The 24757-nt window shown below is 34.5% G+C and overlaps 1 protein-coding gene across 1 annotated transcript; it reads right to left on the bottom strand.

Moving 5' to 3' along the window:
* Window positions 1-1018: 1018 nt before the first annotated feature.
* Window positions 1019-24142, bottom strand: LOC110030288. The gene is made up of 13 exons (XM_020732931.1): window positions 24091-24142; window positions 23005-23093; window positions 12173-13199; window positions 10739-12049; window positions 7519-7865; window positions 7247-7444; window positions 6548-6714; window positions 5331-5422; window positions 4063-4412; window positions 3791-3988; window positions 3084-3250; window positions 1938-2029; window positions 1019-1363 (listed from the first exon to the last, which is right to left on the bottom strand). Exons 3-13 carry the CDS (start codon window positions 12888-12890, stop codon window positions 1350-1352), a joined length of 3654 nt encoding a protein of 1217 aa, XP_020588590.1. The 5' UTR covers window positions 12891-13199; window positions 23005-23093; window positions 24091-24142; the 3' UTR covers window positions 1019-1349.
* Between the last annotated feature and the right edge of the window lie 615 nt (window positions 24143-24757).

Below are 24757 nucleotides of genomic sequence, written 5' to 3'. Positions count from 1 at the left end.
TGCTTAATTATTCTTCTTACTTTATCTCACATAGTATTTACTTATTCATGAACATCTTAATTTCTAAATCTTAAGATCTTGACTTGACTTATAAATATATTTTTTTTAACACACGTCCCCATCTAATATTATATAATATTATATTATATTTTTTATCTTCCAAACCTTAATTTTAAAACCTAAAATCAATAATTGATATTGCATACTTAAATTTTTACTTGAAACAACCTTGCAATTCTTAGAATCTCAACGATCTTTTTTACTTGCAATAATTTATTTTATAAGTGTTAATATGCACATTTCTTTTTTAAAGCATAAATCATTAATCTCCTTAATATTTCCCCCCAACTCTTTTAATTCTTCAATGCATAGAGATTTATTGCCTATGAACTATAATATCTACTAATTTTATTAAATTACATATGAAAATACTTATATTTTAAGTTTTTCATTCTAATATTATCATTATTAATTAACTTTTTTACTCTCATCCGTTCATAATATAAAATTACCTATAAGAGTTAACCACTTAGTCATCAGGGTAATGGCCCTTATACACATACCGTTGCATTCAGCTTATACAGTGCATCGCTTCGAAGGAATGCTTTAAAATTGACACAATGACTCAAAAAATATGATGAATAGTGCATCAACATAATTAAAACAACTAGAAATTTGACTTAATGCCAGTTGCCATCATTTGATTGATTAAATATATTGAATCCTGACCCGAATAATAAAATCACAGAATCTTGATAAAGCATGGCATCAATTATCAAATCAAAGCCCCATCTACATGCATAACACCCAATTTCTATGTATTTACACCTAAATATATTTTTTACATTTATATCATCTAAAACTTTCATATCACAATCATAATACAACCATTTTAATTTTCAAAAAGTCAAATAAATATTTTCTTGCATAAGGTGTCATGTACGTAAAATTAAAGTTAGTGTTAGATATGTAATTACATAGGAACGGAGAGGCATGCATGTAAATATTCCAAACAGAAAATCCAATATAACATATGCAACCATCCATCAGGTAATTATCTGTAACATGACAATTAACAACCATGTCATTCTAGAAGCAGGTTAAATACCTTCGTTACTAGTGCTGAGAGAATCTAATACAGCAAAAGCCCAATGCATGGAAAATAAACTCGGAACTCCCTTAAAAACTGGTTTTAAGGGAATAAAACAAAAAAAAAGTCTTTTGAGCCAAGCTAAAAATTGCATTGGGTCATGATTGATATACATGGTTATCAAAAACATAAGTCCATGTCCAATTTGAATATTCAAGTCAAGGATTACAGATCACTTCAATAGTTGGCGCCAACCAATTCAGGTGGGTAAAACTGCAAAAAAGAATTCAGTTTGTTTTGACCAAGACCAAATAAGGGTTCAAATACTCAGCAGTTATCATGGTTAACTACAGAGGTACAGTTGAGGAAAGTAAGTAGTCCAAGAGCCTTTGGATGGCATGAATTGAATCTAAAAAAAAAAATTAGAAATTGGGGATTGTTTGAGATCATTTTTATTTTTTGTTTTCAATTTTATGTTTTTGTTTAGCTTTATTTATGTTTTAGATTGAAACAAAACATGTTTGAATGTTAAAAATAAATCAAATTATTTTTAAAAATACAAATAAAAATTTTTAATCTTTTCAGGTGTTCCTGGAAATGAATAAGTTTATTTTTGAAGGCCAAAAATAAAAAGACAAGAAAAACACACAGGGCGAACATTTGAAAACAAAAGTTCAAAAAAAATTTAAAATTAAAAAATAATAATAAAATTGATCTCAAACATGCCCCCAATCTTTCAAAATGAATTGGACACGGAATGCCCCAACTGCCCGTGTCGAGGATTTGCACCCAACAATCGAACATCCAGTAATTGAAATGCAAAAAAAAATTATTGGGATTTTTTTACCTTGAGGAATACTGAATGACCGTTTGCGGCTAAAGATATCTTTCGGATCTAACTGCTGATTGCTGACAATGCTTTTAGCCAAACTCTCTCCTCTGCATTAACAGATACTCGGCAATGTTATATTTACTTCTCCAGAATAAGAAAATCAGTAAAAATAAGCTCAATTTGATATCCAAGGAAGTAATTATGAAGACAAGAACATAATAACTTCTAAGGCAGCACATCAACCGATGTTGAATGAAAGAAATAAAGATCAAAAACTTCAATCAAGGATATCATTAAATGTCAAAACAACTTGTGCAACACGAAGAAAAATAAGAGCAAAACTTCATAATCATGGTGACAATGAATAGGCAGAGACTTTGCATGGAAATGAAAATCACGTTTACTTACTAATAGGACTAAATTTGCTGAAAAGGCCACAAATCTTCTACAAAAGATCACTATAAAATCCCTAATGTATGAAGCTCAACATTCCATATTGAGGTGCCTCTAGTGCGAAGTTAAGTGTGCTCGTATATTAGTGCTCCTCGGATGGGTGACCCCTAGTAAGTGGCACCAAGTAGGCAAAACTATGAGATTATTAGGCCAAAACAAATAACATATTGATGATTGAGAATTTGCCCTGGTATAAATGATATTAGAGCAATAGATCAACTAGAAGATCAAAATAATCATACAAGAAAAAAAACTATAGTATAAGAGCCATATCTTAAACTCTTATTGGACAAAGTACAACATGGTGGGAACCACCACCTAAATATATATATAGGCCACATCTAGAGCCCTTTCTGCTTGGTGTATGTATGTAAGGATTCAAGAGGACGTAAGTTACTAAATGAGGGGGATTGTGAAATCCCTTTAATAGGATGAAGCTGAACACTCAAACATAGAGACATTTTGTCGTGTGATGGTTAGAATTTCTTTAGAAACTGAAGATAAAAGTGATCTTATAGTCAATCCTAGGATGAGTGAATTTGGTAAGTTGCATCAGGTAGACAAAACTGTGAAGTCACTAGTAGACCAAAGCGAACAAGATTTTGATGATTGAAAATTCGGGCTTTTTACAACTATAGGCTATCAAAAGAGATCATCAAATATAAAATGCATACTTATATCAGTTGAACATTACAAAACTAAGCTTACCTTGCCCACTTTGGAATGTACTTTCTATGTCTGCTATCTTCTTTCATGTCTTCTTCATCAGACGTTTGGTATGGAGACATCTCATATGATTGCAATTCAAAAGAAATTTGTGCAGCACAAACAGTTTCTTCTACTGTTTCTCGTAAAAAAATTGAGCCGCCAACTCCCTTAATAAATTTGTAATAGAAGGACAAAAATTAAAATTATTAAAAATCAAAATTATTTCTTTGAGACTTAAAAAAAAAATGATGAGAAATGCTCCAGAAATTTCCAAGGTAAATGCATGCAAGAAAACATAAACAAAATGAAGATAAAAAAAATGGACATGGCTATTAGAGACTTGAGACCCAGACCTAAAATAAAATGTATTGAAACTAATGTCGACCATCATAAATGAAAATTAAGCCTAATACTAAAACGGATTGCCCTATATACTAACATAATAAATTAGCCAACAATGCCTTTTCAAATTATTTCAACGTTACCTTTGCAAAAGAAAAGTTTTAACAATAAGCATGATATGGATTATTGATTGCATTTCATATTATATTATAAATCTACTCGCCAATAAAAGCTATCAGAAAGTAAGTTTAGCTTCACCTATGTAAAGGAAAACTATAAAATTATGCCTAATGCAACACAACAACTTTTATTTATGAATAAACTAACCAGTAACAGCCATCCGGGTATATTTTTCAAACTCTTACCTTTTCAAAGGATGTGCGTTCAGCAGAGGCCACTAGAACTTTAATCTTATCATCACCCCGTATGGTATCAGCAGATACAAGTTCAATAGTGCATTGTTGCATTTCAACGGCCATTTGACTTTCCATAACATCTACTGCACTTTCCAACTTCTTTTGGCCTCCATTGTTTCTTTGTTTCCCCCCTTTCTGTTCCTCATCCTACAGGAATAATGCAGGTTAATCATATAAGGAGTAAAAATACAATAAACAAATGAATATATAAGCTATTATACTATGGTTTTTTGTTGATTATCTTTCTTCGCTTTCCCACAATGCAATTTGTCTCTATGTTGTCTTTGTAATGTCCTTGTTTCTCCAATGCATTGCCTTTTTCTATCTTTCACTTTTCTCTCTTCTGCCTCCCTATGTCTCTTCCTTGTTGCAATGTTTTCCTTCTTCCTCCCCTCTTCAGCTTTTTGTTTTTGCTCGAATTTCAGTCGTTTGGTATTTTCTTGCCTCAATTTTTCCCGCTCCAGTTTCACAGCTGCCTTTCTTTTCTCACGCTCAAGTTTCATCTGATCTTCAAGGCGCTTGGCAGCTTCAGCAGCTTCCAGGGCCTTAACTTTAATGTCTTTCTTCTTCTCTGCAAGCACGAAAATAGAACATTTAAGATTTCAAAATATGCACGGTTACTAAAGATGGCTCAAACACTGAATAAAATTGGACTACAATGAACCGATAGAATTATCATCTATATCCTAATTAAATATCATCAATTTTATGTTGATTTATATATAGCTGTAGTGGTTGCATTATAGGCAGATCATTGAGGAACACGGGACACATCACTTTAGTTAAATTTAAAAAATCTTCTTTTTATTTCTCATAAGTCCATGTCCAATTTGAATATTCAAGTCAAGGATTACGGATCACTTCAATAGTTGGCGCCAACCAATTCGGTGGGAAAAACTGCAAAAAAAGGATTCAGTCCGTCTTTGACCAAGACCAAATAAGGGTTCAAATACTCAGCAGTTATCATGGTTAACTACAGAGGTACAGTTGAGGAAAGTAAGTAGTCCAAGAGACTTTGGATGGCATGAATTGAATCTAAAAAAAAAATTAGAAATTGGGGATTGTTTGGGATCATTTTTATTTTTTGTTTTCAATTTTGTGTTTTTGTTTAACTTTATTTTAGTTTTCAATTGAAACATAACATCTTTGTACGTTAAAAACAAATCAAATTATTTTTAAAAATACAAAAAATAATTTAAAATTTTTTCAGGTGTTCCTAGAAATGAACAAATTTATTTTTAAAGGCCAAAAACAAAAAGACGAGAAAAACACACAAGACAAACATTTGAAAACAAAAGTTCAAAAAAAAAATTAAAAAAAATAATAAAATTGATCTCAAACATGCCCCCAATCTTTCAAAATGAATTAGACATGGAATTCCCCAACTGGTCGTCTACAAAATTGTCATAATAACCGTGTAGAGGATTTGCACCCAGCAATTGAATATCCAGTAATTGAAATGCAAACAAAATTATTGGGGAAATTTTACCTTGAGAAATATTGAATGACCGTTTGCGGCTAAAGATATCCTTCGGATCTAACTGCTGATTGCTGACAATGCTTTCAACCAAGCTCTCTCCTCTGCATTAACAAATACTCGGCAATTTTATATTTACTTTTCCAGAATAAGAAAATCAGTAAAAATAAGCTCAAGTCGATATCCAAGGAAGTAATTATGAAAGACAAGAACAAAAGAACTTCAAAGGCAGCACATCAACCAATGTTAAATGAAACAAATAAAGATCAAAATCCTCAATCAAGGATATCACTAAATGGCACAACAGCTTGTGCAACACGAAGAAAAATAAAGTACATTACTTGAAACGGCCAACTAAAAAGTTATGTAAAGCTAAAAATAAGGGCAAAACTTCATAATCATGGTGACAATGAATAGGCAGAGACTTTGCATGGAAATGAAAATCACGTTTACTTACTAATAGGACTAAATTTGCTGAAAAGGCCACAAATCTTCTACAAAAGATTACTATAAAATCCCTAATGTATGATGCTCAGCATTCCATATTGAGGTGCCTTTAGTGTGAAGTTAAGTGTGCTCGTATATTAGTGCTCCTAGGATGGGTGACCCCTACTAAGTTGCACCAAGTAGGCAAAACTATGAGATTATTAGGCCAAAACAAATAATATATTGATGATTGAGAGTATGCCCTGCTATAAATGATATTAGCGCAATACATCAGCTAGAAGATCAAAATAATCATACAAGAAAAAAAACTATAGTATAAGAGCCATATCTTAAACTCTTATTGGACAAAGTACAACATGGTGGGAACCACCACCTAAATATATATATAGGCCACATCTAGAACTCTTTCTGCTTTGTGTATGTATGTAAGGATACAAGAGGATGTTAGTTTCAAGAGGACGTAAGTTACTAAATGAGGGGGATTGTGAAATCCCTTTAATAGGATGAAGCTGAAATCTCAAACATAGAGGCATTTTGTCGTGTGATGGTTAGAATTTCTTTAGAAACTGAAGTTAAAAGTGATCTTATAGCGGCAATCCTAGGATGAGTGAATTTGGGAAGTTGCAACAGGTAGACAAAACTGTTAAGTCACTAGTAGACCAAAGCGAACAAGATTTTGATCATTGAAAGTTCGGGCTTTTTACAGCTATAGGCTACCAAAAGAGATCGTTAAATATAAAATGCATACTTATATCAGTTGAACATTACAAAACTAAGCTTACCTTGCCCACTTTGGAATGTACTTTCTATGTCTGCTATCTTCTTCCATGTCTTCTTCATCAGACGTTTGATATGGAGACATCTCATATGATTGTAATTCAAAAGAAATGTGTGCAGCACAGACAGTATCTTCTACTGTTTCTTGTAAAAAATTTGAACCGCCAACTCCCTTGATAAATTTGTATTAGAAGATAAAAATCAATATTATTTCTTTCAGACTTAAAAAAAAAATGCTGAGAAATGCTCCAGAAATGTCCAAGGTAAATGCATGCAAGAAAACAGGAATAAAATGAAGATAAAAAAATGGACGTGGCTATTAGAGACTTGAGACCCAGATCTTATGCAAAAAGAAATAAAATGTATTGAAACTAATGTTGACCATCATAAATGAAAATTAAGCCTAATACTAAAGAGGATTGCCCTATATACTGACATAATAGATTAGTCAACAATGCTTTTTCATATTATTTCAACTTTACCTTTGCAAAAGAAAAGTTTTAACAATAGGCATGATGCCCACTATTGATTACATTTCATATTATATTATAAATCTACTCGCCAATAAAAGTAATCAGAAAGTAATTTTAACTTCACCTATGTAAAGGAAAACTATAAAATTATGCCTAATGCAACACAACAACTTTTATTTATGAATAAACTAACCAATAACAACTATCCGGGTATATTTTTCAAACTCTTACCTTTTCAAAGGATGTGCGTTCAGCAGAGGCCACTAGAACTTTAATCTTATCATCACCCCGTATGGTATCAGCAGATACAAGTTCAATAGTGCATTGTTGCATTTCAACGGCCATTTGACTTTCCATAACATCTACTACACTTTCCAACTTCTTTTGGCCTCCATTGTTTCTTTGTTTCCCCCCTTTCTGATCCTCATCCTACAGGAATAATGCATGTTTATCATATAAGGAGTAAAAATACAATAAACAAATGAATATATAAGCTATTATACTATGGTTTTTTGTTGATTATCTTTCTTCGCTTTCCCACAATGCAATTTGTCTCTATGTTGTCTTTGTAATGTCCTTGTTTCTCCAATGCATTGCCTTTTTCTATCTTTCACTTTTCTCTCTTCAGCCTCCCTATGTCTCTTCCTTGCTGCAATGTTTTCCTTCTTCCTCCCCTCTTCAGCTTTTTGTTTTTGCTCGAATTTCAGTCGTTTGGTATTTTCTTGCCTCAATTTTTCCCGCTCCAGTTTCACAGCTGCCTTTCTTTTCTCACGCTCAAGTTTCATCTGATCTTCAAGGCGCTTGGCAGCTTCAGCAGCTTCCAGGGCCTTAACTTTAATGTCTTTCTTCTCTGCAATGACAAAAATAGAATATTTAAGATTTTAAAGTATGCACGGTTACTAAAGATGGCTCAAATAATAAATAAAATAGGACTACAATGAAGCGACAGAATTATCATCCATATCCTAATTAAATATCGTCAATTTTATGTTGATTTATATATAGCTGAAGTGGTTGCATTATGGGCAGATCATTGAGGAACAAGGGACACATCACTTATTTTGCTTATTTTGTGTAGATTTATGATTAGCGGGAATCTCGGGTTAGAGAGATTCAAGTGAGCCGGCCAAAATTATTTTTTAGATCACAACTCAATCAAAACTAGCAACCTTGAACATACATTGGTTTCAACTGGTAGGTATGTAAGAATTGAACATACGGCAGGTATGTAAGAATTGAAGTTTAGGCATGTGCCAATCAATCATAATCACCAAATAATAGCAGCATAACAGTCTAATAAAAAAAGGGCATTTGCATACATACCAAATAATTCAAATCTAACACCTAATCTTTAGTTTTCAGATTTATTCCACCTAACTCTTATCACATCAAAATACCATTATTTAACTATTAAAATGTGAAATAAACCTTCCAAAAAATGATTGTCCTAAAGCAAGCACCTAGACGGTAGGAATCACAAAACGAAACTAACTATAGAAAAATTGAAAACACAGCTTTCCCTATAATAGCTTCACAGTCGACTTCATTTAGAGCATTTAAGAAGCATTATTCATCATAATATATGTCAAGAAAAAGCAGGTAAACAACACTCGAACAAATATTTTTTTGCGGAGAATTAAAAAGTATTGCATATAACAAACTCCCCAACATTATCTTCAACGTTCCACAAGGATGCCACAACATACTTCCAGACTAGGACTCACTTAGTAAGACTATCCATTTTGAGAAATCTGTTACTGGGCAATAATAAAGCAGCTAAGGTACGGAATAAAAGAAAATTTACAATGAACTTTTGTTAAAGTGCTTGAACTTGTATCATCGTGATTGTTTGCATGACAAGTTTAACGGTTTAACAACCATTAAATAGTGGCCTAAAATATTTATTAAATACATTAATAAACAAAGTATTAGTTGGTTGGCTGATTAAGAGGGTATTTTAACTACTTAGCATCACTTCAAGCTTTTTTACTCACATTATTAATATTTATCATTAAATAATGACCAAATCACATAAATCGATTTCATTTCTCAATCCAGTAGTAAATATAAAGAGATTAAGAAGTACAAACGATATTTAAAAGGTCCACAGGCAGCGGAACAAGGTCATATGGCTTAAAACATTGATAATTACAAAGCAAGCACCCGTTTTCAGGTGAAGTGATACTTTGATAATTAAAGTAATAAGTTTTATTTTGAGGGTGAAGTGATACTCTAAAATGATCCATCAACTAACAAGTTCTATTTGGAGGATAAAAAATTACTCATTTAAAGAGAGCATGGAGTTCATGCCTCATTAATCCTTTGCAATCAATAAAAAGATATTTCAACAGCTCTATAGAAGATAAGAAACAAAAACAAATTTCAACTTCGTCTGAAAACTGCAAAAAACTATACACTCCAAAAGCTTATTTGGTCGCATGAAGACAGAAAAGGGCAGAAGTCTAGAATAAAAAACTCATATCAGCGGCTAATGAAGTGCCCATTGCGTGTAACAGTAGAGCGCTCCAGTCCCAGAGCCCTCCCTACGCCGCCAAGATCCACAACTGCACCGCCACACACTGGAACCGTCACCACCGCCGGCGTCTTGCGAGAAAAAAAATCTCTTTCTTACATATGCGAGAGAACTCCTTATAAAATACTAAACTCCATACAAAATTCAGATCATAATGAACACAAATGAAAGGAGATCAAGAAAACAAATGATCGCAAAACAAAAGAGAGGAGATCGCAATGAACTCTATATTTCCATCGAAAACTAGGTTATATGGCAAAGGAAGAAACAGAATGTGGTCGCAAGGAGTAGTGTGGTGGCAGAATATAGGGTTATGGTTAGTGGAATATGTGAGAAGTTATGGTTGAAATTTTTTTTTAAAAAGCTACATATCCCAATAAGCATGCCAATGAAGTTATGCTATGACAATATAGCAGCCATAAACATAGAACCAAAACCAGCGCAATATGATCGCACAAAGCATGTGGAGATTAACAGACACAACATAAAACATGATTCATTGTGGAGCTAGTTGCATGTCATTTATCCCTAATGTTCAACAAATTGTGGATACCTTCACCAAATGATTGTTCAGGCCTAATTTGAGCTACTTGTACGCAAATTGGGCATGATAGATATCTACGCTCCAACATGAGAGAGAGGTCTTGGATTTTTAGAAAGATTATATTTTTAGTATATTATTCTATTAATAGTGTACTATATTTAGAAGTTAGAACTATTGGTATGTCATAATTCATGTTTCATTCTTTTATCATAAAGAGTTATGGCTGAATTTATTATTTCCCTATTGTGAGAGTCATCCCACACTATTTATCTTGTAATCGTATTCTATGAAATTGAATAGGAATAATTATTTTTTCCTTCCTAAAAATACATAAATCATATTCACCGAACCAACTTTCCAATTCTCTACCGTCAACAAAAATGTTTTATTAAGCAACAGACCAAGAAAGGGTGGCTTATATCCGATTGCAATAAAGAATAAAAATTTCCAAAATTACCCTCAAATTTAGCATGTGCATTTGTGTTGTCTGGATTTTATTATCTCCTATAAATTTTATATGGGAAATGGCAACGTGAATTCCCGGATAACAACAGTATTATACCAGGCATGACAATATAACCAGTAGACGATGACATGATTTTAATGGTGAAAAGGAATGAAACTGCCAAACACAAAAATCACTCACTCTGTAATGGCAGAGCTTGTCGCTGCTTCTGCTGAATTTGAGGGATAAATGAAGATATGTTGGATAGAATGTTGGATTGTTTGCATCCTTTTAAAATGTTTTGGTTTTTCCTAATTTTGTCACTGTATCTACATGATATCCTTGGCCGTTCAGACCTTTTAGTCACTGTTTTGGTAGATTTCCCAAGTTCTTTAATCGCATCTGTGTACCTATGATTCTCTTTGTTCTTCAAGTTATACTCTCTCTCTGGATATTCAAATCCAAGGCTAGATGCAGCATCTGAGTTTACAGATTCCAGGCTATCTCTCACCAAAAATTCCTTGGAATTGGAAAGTAAACATGTGCCATTTTGATACAATGACGTCACATCAGACAAAGGTTTGCTATTTGTTAATACTTCAATATTTCTTGAAGGTCGTTGAGTGGAATAGCCAACCTGAACGACATCTGCATTTTCTTCAGTAGTGGAGGAATTTTCATCAATACGGAAGCATACAAGCTCTGGATTAGAACTAACTTTCACTGAACTAGAACTCTTTTTCCCAGACAGCCTAACATGGCTGAATTTTATAGCTGGAGGGGTTAAAGGAAGACTCTGCAACTCTGAACCAAACATAGCACTTAAAGAGGATAGAGAATGAGAACTTTCAAAAACAGGACCATCCAACTGTGATCCATTATTGCAAAACATGCCCATCAGCTTAATGCTGGAAGTCGAAGTAAATTGTTCTATGACCGGATTATTATGTTCTAAGGAGAAATCCAAGTCCATTTTTTGAAGTATGCCAAGAGGTGAAGAGTTTGAAACATCTGAAATCATATCCATTATGTTCATTATGGAAGATTTAGGCCTTTGGGTGAGAAGAATGCTTGACTGACGAAGCTGTTCAAGGGCGAAAGCTCGTTCTTTTGCAAGACTGGGAATGTCAGCATCATTAAAAACAATATTATCCTCTTCATAGGGAAGATCAATGCCTAATCCCTCAAATTCAGGCATGTTCTCATCACAACGGGATTCAACACCAGAAGTATCTGATATACTAGTGACAACACGTCTGTCTTTTGCATCATATGGTTCTTCACCCTCTTCAGATCCCTCATGGTGACAAAGACTCTCAGAAGCTTTGTTTTCAAATGAATCCACTCCACACTGAAAAGTGTGATGAAATCCTGAATCAAATGGCGCAAAGTTAACTGGTCTAACTTCATCCTTTGAACAGGCACTGGGAATTTCTTCTACTATGTGGGAAGTAGTAGAAGCTTGTTCATTCGAAAGGCTGGGAATGTCAGCATCTTTGAAGACAATATTATCTGCAAAAGGAAGAGCCATTTTAGTACCATCAAATTCAGGCAAGTTTTCATCACAGTTGGGCTTAACTAAAGCAATATCTGATATACTAACATCAAAGTCGTGTGAACGTTGTATTTCCTCACCCTCATTAAACCCATCAGGGTGACCAATACTCTGACAAGCAATGCTTTCAGATGCATCCATGTGAGAAAATAATTTCTCAACGCTATGAGAACTGCGATGAATTTCTGATTCACATGGCATAAATTTAGAGGTTCTAACTTCATCCCTGGAACAGACATTAATAATTTCTTCCACTACATGTGGAGTAGCAGAGGCTCGTTCTTTTGGAAGGTTGGGTTGGTCAGCATCTTTGGAGATATTAGCCTCTAATGTGCACGAAAGACTGATACTGGATCCCTTGAAATCAGGTACATTCCCGTCACTAAACTTTACACCAGCAGTATCTGATGTGCCAGTAATATCACCTCTGTGAAAATGTTGTTTTACATTATATGGCTCGCCCTCTTCAGAAACACAATACTGGACAAGACTTTCAAAAGCTTTGTTTTCAAATGAATCCACATTTGAAAATAACTTTTCAGCACCATGAGAAGTGTGATCAATTTGAGACTCAAATGGCATGACATTGCCGAATCTAATATCATCCATTGAGGGGACAATGAGAAATTCTTCTACCAAGTGGGAGGTGGTAGAAGCTCGTTTTTTTTCAAGGCTGGGAATATTATCAGCTTTGCAGAAAATACTATCCTCTGCCACATGTGGAAGATCAGTGTTGGACTCCTTCAAATCAGTCATCGTCCCATGATAGCTGGACATGACACCAGCAGTATCAGACATACCGATAATATCACATCCGTACAGACATTGGAGTGCTTCAGATGGTTCTTCACCCTTTTCAGGTCCATCATGTCGATCAAAGCTTGCAGAATTTTTATTTTCATAATTACCCACATATGACTGCAATTTTTCGGCTCCCTGCAAAATTTGATGAATTTCTGATTCAAATGCATTGAGGTTAGTAGATCTAACTACTTCCCTTGAACAGGCGCAATGAATTTCTTCTACTATGTGGGGAATCTTATTTCGTTGATTCAAAGTTGGTGCAATCACAAAATCATGGAGGCTTGATTTAAAATCAGAATCATCCTGCAAATAAAAGTTTATTTCTGGTCAAGATTCAAAAAAAGTAAGGTCATAATGAAGTAAAATGGATTTCAGAAAGATAATGTAAAGAAGATTTTATTTTATTTATTTATTTATTTATCTTAATTTATCAGAACTAAATGAAAATATGACAGTAAATAGAACAAAATGGAGAAAAAGGATTCATGTAGCTGCCCCACGTAGTGGGATTAAGGCTTTGTTGTTGTTGTTGTGTAAAGATTTATTTTTGCATTGTTGACAAAGTTAAAAATAATTATGGAAGAGAAGAATATAGTCCAACAACCTGAAATGAAAGCAACTCTTTAGTAGCACATAACGATAATGGATGATATTAGTATAGCTCTCTGATTGATTAAATAAAATAAGCAAACAATTATTATATTCGTAAAACGAAGTCATCAACAATATTTCTAGAGTATACATTGATGGGAACAAGACAAAACAGTCACTTTGATTAAAAAAACAAAAGACCAAGCTAAATAGATTAGACAATTTGTCTATATGAGACCTACATTTAGTTAAAAACCTTGTGCATCTTAGTTTATGTTAATTTAGTGAAATACTATCTATTCTATCATGTTTATAGCATTATCTTTATTCGTTACTTTTCTATTTGTCAGAAGATAATTAACTACCATTCGGACATGCATGTCATTCTTATTGTCAGGAGCATTAGATTGTTCGATAAAATCCAGACTACTATTACAACATTGAAATTTGTGATTTTACTCCTGTCAAAAGAAAAAGAACAGATGCTTTGTCATCTAGAATATTTAGAGCAGCCCCAAATAAAGAATTTATGCTCGCACTTACATTAGATAGCAGGATGGTTAACCCACATTTGGGCATGCTTGCAATTACTTATTGTCACTAGAGTTTATTCTTAATGGCTACTATTCTCAATGTTAAAATATGTGCTGCCGTCCCTATCAAAAATATATATATATAACAAATTTTCTTTATCATCTACCATATTTAGAGTAGCCCCAAAAAAGAAATTTCTGCTAGCATGACGTGCCATGGACAATAGGCACACCTCTGTAGATGCAATTCCTTGCTATACGGGGCTAGCGGTTTCTTTCCTCGGAACACTTGTTGGTTTGAGCCAGAAAAACTAGCGGGCATCTCAATATGGCATATCAGTCATTTTCCCCTCACCAATTTTACAGTTTTGGCTTGTATGATAGTCAGCTGATTTGGAACAAACATGTTGCTAATTTTACGGATCATATCTGTTGAAAGTTAAATTAAGAGAGAACAGAAAAGAAATGGGAGATTATATGATTGAATTTATTCCCATATTAGGTGTTAAAAACATGATGATAACTGTATATAAATAAATAGAGAAATAAGTACCAAGGAAAGTAATAAATATGAAAAAAAGTCTTTAATTCTAGAATCCAGAATTAACCACACAACATAAATAAAATGTTATTGTCCACATATTGCTAGATTACTATAAAAGTAATGTTGTTGTTCACATATTGTAAATCCATTGTCCACGGATTACATCCAGGTGGAACGATGATGGCCACGGATTTTAGATTATTCCAACGCTATACATTATATTTAGTAGTTTGTATGGAAAAATCTATTATTTAATTTACAATTTCATTATTATTAAGACAAATTTACTTTTTCCCGATATTCACCTATGTAAACCTCTATATATTGGGCTAAATTTTGGCCAACAAAACCAAGAAGAATACTATAACTTTTTTCTCTTATTCTCTCATACCTTTTCTTTCATGAATATCAAATATAAGTTTTGACTAAGCTATGGACGATAGCCCTAACAAGGGCTAGCAAATATGGAAAGATGCTGAGTTTATATCCAACTCCATGATACGCCTGCAGTTCAGCTGGTCCAGTACCAAGGCAAACCAACCTGATCAGCCGTTGATCGCCTATATGAGAAGAAGAAAGGGGTGTTTCGGGCGGAAAGTTTGAATGGGTCTTCAAGGATATTTATGAGGGTCATAAGCTAGGTTTTTCTTTATGTTTTATTTCCTACAACTTTTCCTTTTGCCGTCATGTTCCTAGCGGCATCTAAGATTTGTAGAGAGACGATCTACCTTTCAAATTATAGATTACCCTTGTATTTTTCTTGTTTGCTTGATATTAATCGATTAGCCCTAATTTAGATTTCATCCCACCTAATTCTCACAAGTTGTTCACTAATTTTGGCTCATGTTCATCAAATTGATATCGAAACGGTCGATTCTGGGAATCGACTCGATTGCAGCATGCCTTATGATGATATAGTCATGATAAAAGCTATCTGGGAGGGAAACGACATGTCGCAGTAGAGATTCCGGAATTGCATCACTCTTACGTGACTGAAGCTCACGGTACAATCGCGATTTGCGCTTGCTAGGAAGCAAAGGCTGATCGCGAGGGAAACCGCGACGTACATCGACTTCATGATCCAAGCTCGCAATTCAGTCGCAATTTGTAGGGAACACCAGTAGGATCGCATCATGTCAGTGCTCCTTTGTGACCGAACAGCAACACTATAGTCTCAAGGAAAGTAGTTGATCGGGATCATGGCGTACAATGACCTAACCACACTATAAAGCCATGAATTAAGATACTGAGAACTCACAGACGTAATCAACGTAAAGGAGTTTTTTGTTCTAAACGATCATGGAGAAATGACAGCAAAAAAGTTGATGTTTTGAAGAAGATATTGGAAAGTGAGGTAGGACAACTTAAATCCAGAATAGAGAAAAGATTTTCCTCCATTGAAAACAAATTTGAGAAATTGGAAATGATAAAAAAACTTATTAAGATGCAATCCAAGACCCCAGCAGTAGCTTAACTTACAAACCCTAACCAAGGGTTGACTGGAGAATCTGTGGACATATCAAAAAGGAAAGAGATCGAACGTGAGGAACATGAGGAGGAAAGCATCTACCATCAAGAACTCCCCTATGACTCAGATGGGGGGTGGGGATTAGAGATTTTCGATGGAAGGGTTGAGTCCAAATATGGAAAAGATGTTATGCAAAGGGTTGGGATGAACACGAAGTGAGAAACAAGAATGGGGCATGACTATGATCGAATGAGGGAGTTTCACACTAGATAAATGGGAGAAAATACCACAGGGAGAGGAAGTTGGGCCGTGATGCTAGTATTAGGAAGTTGAAGATGTCAATCTTCGGGGGGAACATGCACATGGGTGGATGTATTGAGCAGAACGATACTTCACGGTGAATGGGCTCAATGGCAAGGAAAAACTCATGACATCCGGGTTATGTTAGGAGAGGAAAACCATCGCACGATTTTAATGGAGGGAAGCTAAATATCAGATCCATTCGTGGGAGGAATTTAAGGATTGCATGTTAGAACATTTTTGAAACATTTCGGAAGAAGACCTACATAGGCAATTATATGCCTTAACTTAGAAGAGGACTTTCATGAAACTTTCATGGACTATGGAGAGAGATTTGAGCTACTGTCAGGATAGCCGAAGGGGATTTTTGAAGCAGTATTGGAGGGAAACTTCAAGAAGGGCCGAAAGCCCAACATATGGGCAACACTCCGACTATTGAGATTGCGGTGATTGAGGGAGATGATGGAGCTTGCCCATATGGTGAAAGACGAAACCAGAAGAAGAAGATTAGCAAAGGCGGCACCATGAAAAGATTCCACATGAGTACCTCAACAACCATGATGCTGAGAACCCAGAAGAAGTCATCGAATGATAGGAATATGGAGGGCCGTCCCGTGGTTAACTTCAAGCGCCTCATAGAAGCAGAGGTGTGGTACATGAGAGCAAAGGGATTATGTTTCGATGTGATAAGAAGTATGCCTCAGGCCACTGGTGCAATGATCACATGCTCCAGGTCCTTTTAACTTGTGAGAGAGAGGAGGCCGGTGGTGAGGAGTCGGAGGAAGAAACAATGGAAGAAGAGGAGCACATACACATCGATGTATCGGAGGTGTCCTTCAACTAAATGGTGGGATTTACTCCAATTCACACCATGAAGGTGAGGGTACAGATCAGGGAGCAGCCGGTAGTAGTGTTTGTGGATATTGGGGTCACTCACAATTTCATCTCAAATCGGGTCGTGGACCGGCTGGAGTTAAAGTTAGTAGATACGGGAAGCTTTGGGGTCAAGATGGCGATATGAAAGTGGAAAAAGCCGATGAATTTGCAAGGGATTAGTATTAACACTATAGGGCCTACATGTGGTGAAGGACTTATTTCCCTTGGACTTGTGAAGCACTAGTGTGATTTTGGGGATAAAGTAGCTATAGACGAATGGGGAGTCGAAGATCGATTAGGAGATTAGGGTGGAAGCGAAGAATGTGCTGCTAAGAGAGGATGCAAGACAAATCAAAACCATGATCTGACTTAAAACCTTAGTCAAGACGATACGAGCAGCGGGTTTGGGCTATTTGGTGGAGTTGTCGAGTATGGAGGTGATCCGGGAGCCTGAGTCAGTAGAGTTCCCTGAGTGCATTCAACAGCTTCTACAACAGTTTTCCGACCTCTTTCAACGGCCCAGTGGATTGCTGTCACCGAGGGAACACGAGCATACCATTACATTAAAGGAAGGAGTTCTTCCTATCAGTGTCAAGTCATACAAGTATCATCAGATTGAAAATGATGAGATAGAGAAGTTGATCGAGAGATGCTCGAAGCAAAGATTATCAGAACCGGTGTGAGCCATTTTTTCTAGTTCAATTCTATTTGTGAAAAAAAAGATGGTACTTGACGATTTTGTGTGGGTAAGGGCTTTGAACATGGAAACTGTACTGGACAGTTTCTTATCCCGGTGATTGATGAGCTGCTAGAATGAACTTTATAGAGCAGTTATCTTCTCGAGATCGATCTGAAGTCGGAATACAATTAGATCATGATGAATCCAATGGATGTGCATGAGAAAGCATTCAAAACTCGAGAAGGACACTACGAGTTTTTGTAATGTTATTTGGCCTTACCAAAACTTTGGCCACATTTTAGTCTCTCATCAACGGGATTTTTCAACCTTACCTCATGAAGTTTGTTCTTGTATTTTTTTATTACATTCTGATCTACATTCAAACAGAAGCAGAGCATATAGGAAAGTTGAGGACCGTATTAGACACATTGAGAGAGCACTAGTTGTACGTCAACGTGAAAAAATGTTCCTTTAAACAGTCACAGCTGGAGTACCAAGGGCATGAGATGACCAAAGCAGAGGTAGCAGTAGATCAACACGAGTTCAAGACTATGTTGAATTGGTCGTTGTTGATGAGCTTGAAGAAGTTAGGAGGGTTCTTAGGCCTCACCGAGTACTACCAAAAATTCATGAGAGAATATGACATGATAGCATGTTCACTGATGGAGCAGTTGAGGAAAGATAATTTCAAGGGGGAGTAAGGAGCAACACAGGCCTTCAAACAGCTGAAAAGAGTCGTGAAAAATGTTCAAGTATTAGCACTTTCATACTTCAGTAAGCAATTTTTGAAAAAGACGGTTGCGTCAAGGTATGGATTAGAGCAGTACTCATGCAGGACCAGCGACCTATTGTCTATTTCAGCAAGGTGCTCATGGCTAGAGTGAGGCTCAAGTTCGCGTATGAGCAAGAATTGATGGCTCTTGTCTTGACCATTCAGACATCATGCCCCTAGCTATTGGGGCGACACATTAAAGTCAAGATGGATCAGAGGAGCTTGAAGTATTTATTGGAGCAAAGGATGGCGACTAAGAAGCATCAGAGGTGGTTATCCAAATTACTTGGATATGAGTTTGAGATCCAATACAGCCCAAGATTGGAGAATAAAGCCAAAAATGCACAACCAAGGAAGTGCAGCTGAGAGCATTATAAGTACCCCCGGTCCTAAATTAGGAAGCCCTGAAGCAGGAGGGGGAGCAGAATGAAGGGCTAAGGAAGCTCAGAGCAAAGTTGTTACAGGATCCGAACAATAATCCAAAATATGCATTGAGGGGCCAACAACTACTCTACCAGGAACAATTTGTGTAACTGAAAGCATCCAGGTACATCCCCAAACTGTTGCAGGAGTTTCATGACAATGCAATAAAGGAACACTTAGTGGTACAACAAACATATAATTGACTATCAACCGAGCTATATTGGGCGGAGATGTACAGAGATGTAGCATGTTGGCGAGATGTGATGTGTGCCAACGAACAATTATTTGACTATGGCACCAAAAGAGTTATTGCCACCCCTGGCCTAACCTGAGAAGTTTTGGGAGGATGTGAAGATGAATTTTATAGAGGGGTTGCCATGATCTGTGGTATTTACGGTGATGTTGGTGATAATGGATCGCCTAAACAAGTATGCACATTTCATTCCATTAAGATACACTTAAACTATTATATAAGTCGTCACGTAACTCATACAGAAAGTTGTTCATTTGCATATGTCTCACCGAGGCTGAGGCTCTCCTTACCTAAAAAAACACCTTAAATTTTAAGGCTATCTGCAATTTTTTTAACAAAATTATAAGCAATATCAATAACATTACCCACTAACCCTCACACTTCACAGACTAAATAATAAAAAATATAAATAATATATATCCAAAAAAATTATGCAACTAAAGTTTTAATTATCAAAAAAATTTATTATTATAATTAATATTCTTATTTATGACTAATATTTAAGAAAATAAGAATAACTAGAAAAAAAGATAATGAGAGAATGAGAGAATGAGAGAATATAGATAGAAATAAAAATAAGATGCGAGATAAATAATTCTTTATGTTGATGATTCTAATGAATATTAATTGGGGGATGAGTAATAATAACTTTTAAATTTATAATTTTAAATGCTGATGACTTGTTAAATATTTTTTTAAGTGGGGAAGTGTATGAGTGAGAGAAAATTTTATGTTGAATTTATTTTGATTATTACATTCTAATATTTTATTTTAATTTATTGATTTATTTTAATAATTTAACCTTTGTATAACTCACCTTATTTCATAATTTGATGTTAGCATATTAAAATGTTACTTCTATTTTTTAAAAATTTATAATTTTTTACTTAATTAGAATGTTGTTAAATTACTTTTTAACATGTTCAAAATAAATATAAAATGATACTTTTTACTTAACACTTTATAATTAATACATTATTTATTAATTTACATAATTTTTTAAATTTAAAGCTTAAACCTTAAAACACCTTCAGACTTACGCATCGCTTCAAAAGAAAAAAGCCTTGGTTACCATTTGCGCAATTTTAAACTTTGGAAGGATCATTTAATTGTAGTATGTTCAACCTCTAATATAGGGAGCCTAATGTTTGTGAATTTTTGCCCTCAAATTGAACTGTCATGTGCACGTAAGTAGACTTTCTTCATATTGAGCATGTTATTGACACCAAATTTTACCAATAAAGTTATTGCATTTTCTATGATCACCAGTTAAAACAATTTCAAGATATTTATGTTTATCTAAAATCATAAAATTGTTTAATAAAATATGATGTGTATCAAGTACCAGATGTCAAGTTTTATATACCATGCTTTTCTTTTGGCATATATTCATATATGTTGATTGATAAAAGGTGCAAAGCAATGCTAAATATTTTTAAAAATTTACAATAAGGATGCTAAAATAAGAGAAAATTTTTAAAACTCCGAGTCAAGTGTTATAAGTTGGCAAATGATTATGTGCATTATTTGCCGATGAACGGAGAGGCAAAAGCTCTGACAAGATGAACCTCAATAAGAACTAAAAAAATCAGTTCCCAACTCTAGTGATTATTATGTTGGAATAACCCAAACTTTTCCAAGGGGTCATTAATAATTGTATTGAATTTGGTCCAATTTATATCAACGCCATGATGACGATAAGTCAACTGTTAGATAATAACCCAAACATTTTCTGAACTCGTTATTAGCAAGGTAAGTCAACTCATGCATGCACCTTACAAAGAACATATGAATGATGTACCTAAAAGGGAACCCTAAAATAGGGTTATTCTTTAAAAAAGTTCAGAAAAAGATAATTTAAAATTAAAGAAACCTATATAGATGATAACTGGGTAAGTTTGATAGTTAATATAAGTTATACATCAAGGTAATGCACTTATGTGTAAGGTAATATCCAAGCATGAGAAGTAAAAAAACAAAAATGATGTGGTGGGTAATCCTGAAGCTGACGTTAGATCCTTGGCTAGCGAGATTAGTTAACTAATCTGGTTGAAACTACTTGAAGCTCTAATAACTATCAAGCTCCTATGACAATATATAAGGCAGCTATGAGTATCGCACCCAACTTTGTCCATCATGATCAAACCAATTATGTGAAGGTAGAATGACTGCGTTAAAGGGAAAACGCAAAAAAGCAATCTGTGTTTTTTAGATATTTCCTCCCCGCAGCAAACTGCTGGCATATTTCACCAAAGAATTGATGAGGTCCATATTTGAAAAAATAATTAACAAACTTAGCTTGTGTGATCTTTACAAACCAATTCGAGGGAGAGTATTGAAATCTATGTTCTCTCCCCTATCAAAGGAAGAAAAAGTGAGGATTTTTATCGTCTACAACATTTATAGTGGCCTCAAACAAGGGATTTTTGCCAGCATGTGTATTGGATGGCAAGCAGACCTTCAATGGCCACTCCTATAATGGCCCTAGATGAAATGCTTGCTGGGTTGAGCTAGAAAAGCAGACGAGCGTCCCTGTATGGCATTTCCAGCCGTTCTTTTCCCATTGCCACCTTGCAGCTTGGTATTTTATGATACGTGGCTTATTTGGAACACAATTTTAGTTAAACTATAGAAATAAAATCTATTATATTTATTATTTTTATATCAAAAATAGGTTGTATTATTTAGATTTCATTTCTTGCTAGGATATCTTTATTTCTTCCATCTTTCTCATCAATCCTTTGTAGGTAGAGCACGATTTCAACTAATACAAGAGAAGTCTACACTCCTTTCTTTCTAATGCTCCTACTCTTTTCTTTAAATTAATAGTTCGTCTAGGGTAGTAATTAGAAATGTTTGATGATGAAAAAAAAAATTGATTTTCTTTGGCATCATCTATAAGCTTAATTACCTCCTCTTACTCCTAGTTATTAGGCTTCTTTCTCTCTCCCTAACCTTGTCTACGTTACATTAAGGCACCCATACATTTCCCTTTCCCACTCTCCATTATTTTTTACCACACAAATTCTTCATTTACAAAGAAATTTTACTTCTCAACAGTCAAGGCATCAAAAGTTCAACACAATCTTAGCTTTTGTTGACCCACTCATCATATGCATAACAAATGATAGTCTATTTTTAACCAAAACTTCCAAATCAAGTGATTAATGATAAGAACAAAGGTCTAACTAATTAAAAATAAAAATTAATTGACTTACAAGTGAATAATTTTTTTTATTCATTTCAGTGATAGGTATGATGCTTGTCTTCACATCTTCAGAAGTTAACAAAGTTTCCTCAATAGGCCCTTAATAAATAGGACCAAATAGGTTCATATCATATTTAATGCACAAATATTAAATGTTTTCTGACAAAGCCTCAAAGATTAGAAACAAATAGAAAAGATGGGAATACCAACTGCTCAATTATACATGAGAGCTGAACCTGAAATTAACCAAAAATAAATAACGGTTATAAAGACAACTAAATTAACTACCACTAATCATACAATAGGAGAAACAACAAATGAATCAGTCATCCTGCTAATGTAATCAACGATTAAAAATGCCAAAGATACCATTCTAGATACCTTTGAAGTTAAATGAATGAAAAGAATTATTAGAAATTGTAAAGTTGCAAATATATGTAGAAAACAAACTAAGAACATACTCGGGGCAAAGTTCCCTGTATGAACTTCCGAGTAGGACTGCAAGATTTTCTCTTTGTATTCCAAAATGAAGATGAAGGATGTCTACATGCTGGAGAAACAGAATAAACATAAATCAAAAGGGTATAACAGCATCCCAAATTAATTTTGTGCGTGAAAAATAATCTTTACACCAAATTCATATCAGCAATCAGAAGGGAATAATATAATCCCAAATTAAGTTTGTCTGTGAAAAAATAAGCTCTACACCAAACAACAACATAGGAATCTGGATTAACAAGAACTAACCAATAATAGAGTGCTAAATCCATATTTGACAACAAAGTTGGAAGCCAAAAAAAATCGACAAAAGTAAAACCAAAAATTTGTGAGCAGTTGTTGCTTACACTTCTTTTTATTAGACCTTTACAACCCATCCTAAAGTCAGTCATTAAAAGGAATCTTGATTTTGATAAGAGATTTGCAGAATTCAAAAGGATCAAAAGCTTCAATGAAAATCCGTAGCCTTAGTTTATTCCTGTGTTGTGGCTATTTTACTTCAAAATTATGACGTATCCAGCTTTTGTCGTATCCACCTTTTGTTGTGATGGTCCTTATATGATTCTCAAGCTTCAAATTTACTTAAAATTGCAGTAAGAAAGCTTTCTTTTGCTTTTGTAGAATAATGAAGTTTCTATGCGAAAGCAATCACTTCTTTTCATGTGAGTAGTTATTGATAATATTCATGATAGTTTGAAATATTTATGTAAGTTTATTCATGCTAAGAAAAAGCTTGGGTGTGCAATTCATAAAATAACGCTCCATATATTATAGAGTGTTCTCTAAATGATGGTTTTAAACTTCCTCACAAGAAAAATGATTCTCCTAGTACGTAAATCGCACACATATAAATAATGTGAAAATCAATTCAAATGCTTTTCATGAAATACATTCGGATTTTAATGAGTACTTCCAGTGCTCTTTAATTAAAAAAAATAAAAAAACCATTCAACTTAAATCTCCATATAACTCATAAATACCAATCCGGTGCCATCAAACCCTAAAATCTTTAAAAATTCCGGCAGAGAGTACGAGAAATGAAGAAGTACCTAGAGGATTAACACAAATTTCGGTGGCTGGAGCCAGCTCCAACAGCCATGGCGGGGGGGGATGGCGGCGGTCGCCCGCCGTCGGCAATTACGTTGCAGGCAAGAGATTCACCATATGATTCGAACTGCTCATGAAGCTGGCGCTCGGTCCGCCTCTTCCTATCGAAGATTTCAAGAAAGAGCCGCTCCATTGTCGACATCTTCCCCCGATTCGGAGCTTCGAGCGTCGCCGGAACTGAGATAACTAAGGAAGTCGGTTCGGAGAGTGTCCGTTATATTGGGAAAATTTTTCTCGGCATTTTTAATTTTTGTCAAGATTAATTTATGTCATGCGTTTTATTATTAATACGTGAAATCAAGAAATTTTTTCTTTTGATGATTATGTATTAATTAATTTATTAAATTTGATTATTAATAATGAATTTATTAATTAATTTTTTTATAGAAATTTAAAATTAATCAAATATATGAAAATTAGATTAAAATATCTCAACTAATTTTTCCCATGTAGTAGCTTCAAAAAAAAATGTTGGTGAAATATAACATGTCATGTACGTAGAATTTGAAATGTATATGTTAATGTATACATAGACGGAATTAAGTAGTATGTATATAATATTTCTTGAGACGTTGTATGGCCGCCGCAGCAGAAGATTTACGTTAATAG

The sequence above is a fragment of the Phalaenopsis equestris genome, unplaced genomic scaffold (genome assembly GCF_001263595.1).
Source record: "Phalaenopsis equestris unplaced genomic scaffold, ASM126359v1 Scaffold000694, whole genome shotgun sequence".
Taxonomy (NCBI): Eukaryota; Viridiplantae; Streptophyta; class Magnoliopsida; order Asparagales; family Orchidaceae; genus Phalaenopsis; species Phalaenopsis equestris.
The sequence above is the reverse complement of the archived record's forward strand: the minus strand, read 5'-3'. Positions and strand labels throughout refer to the sequence as shown.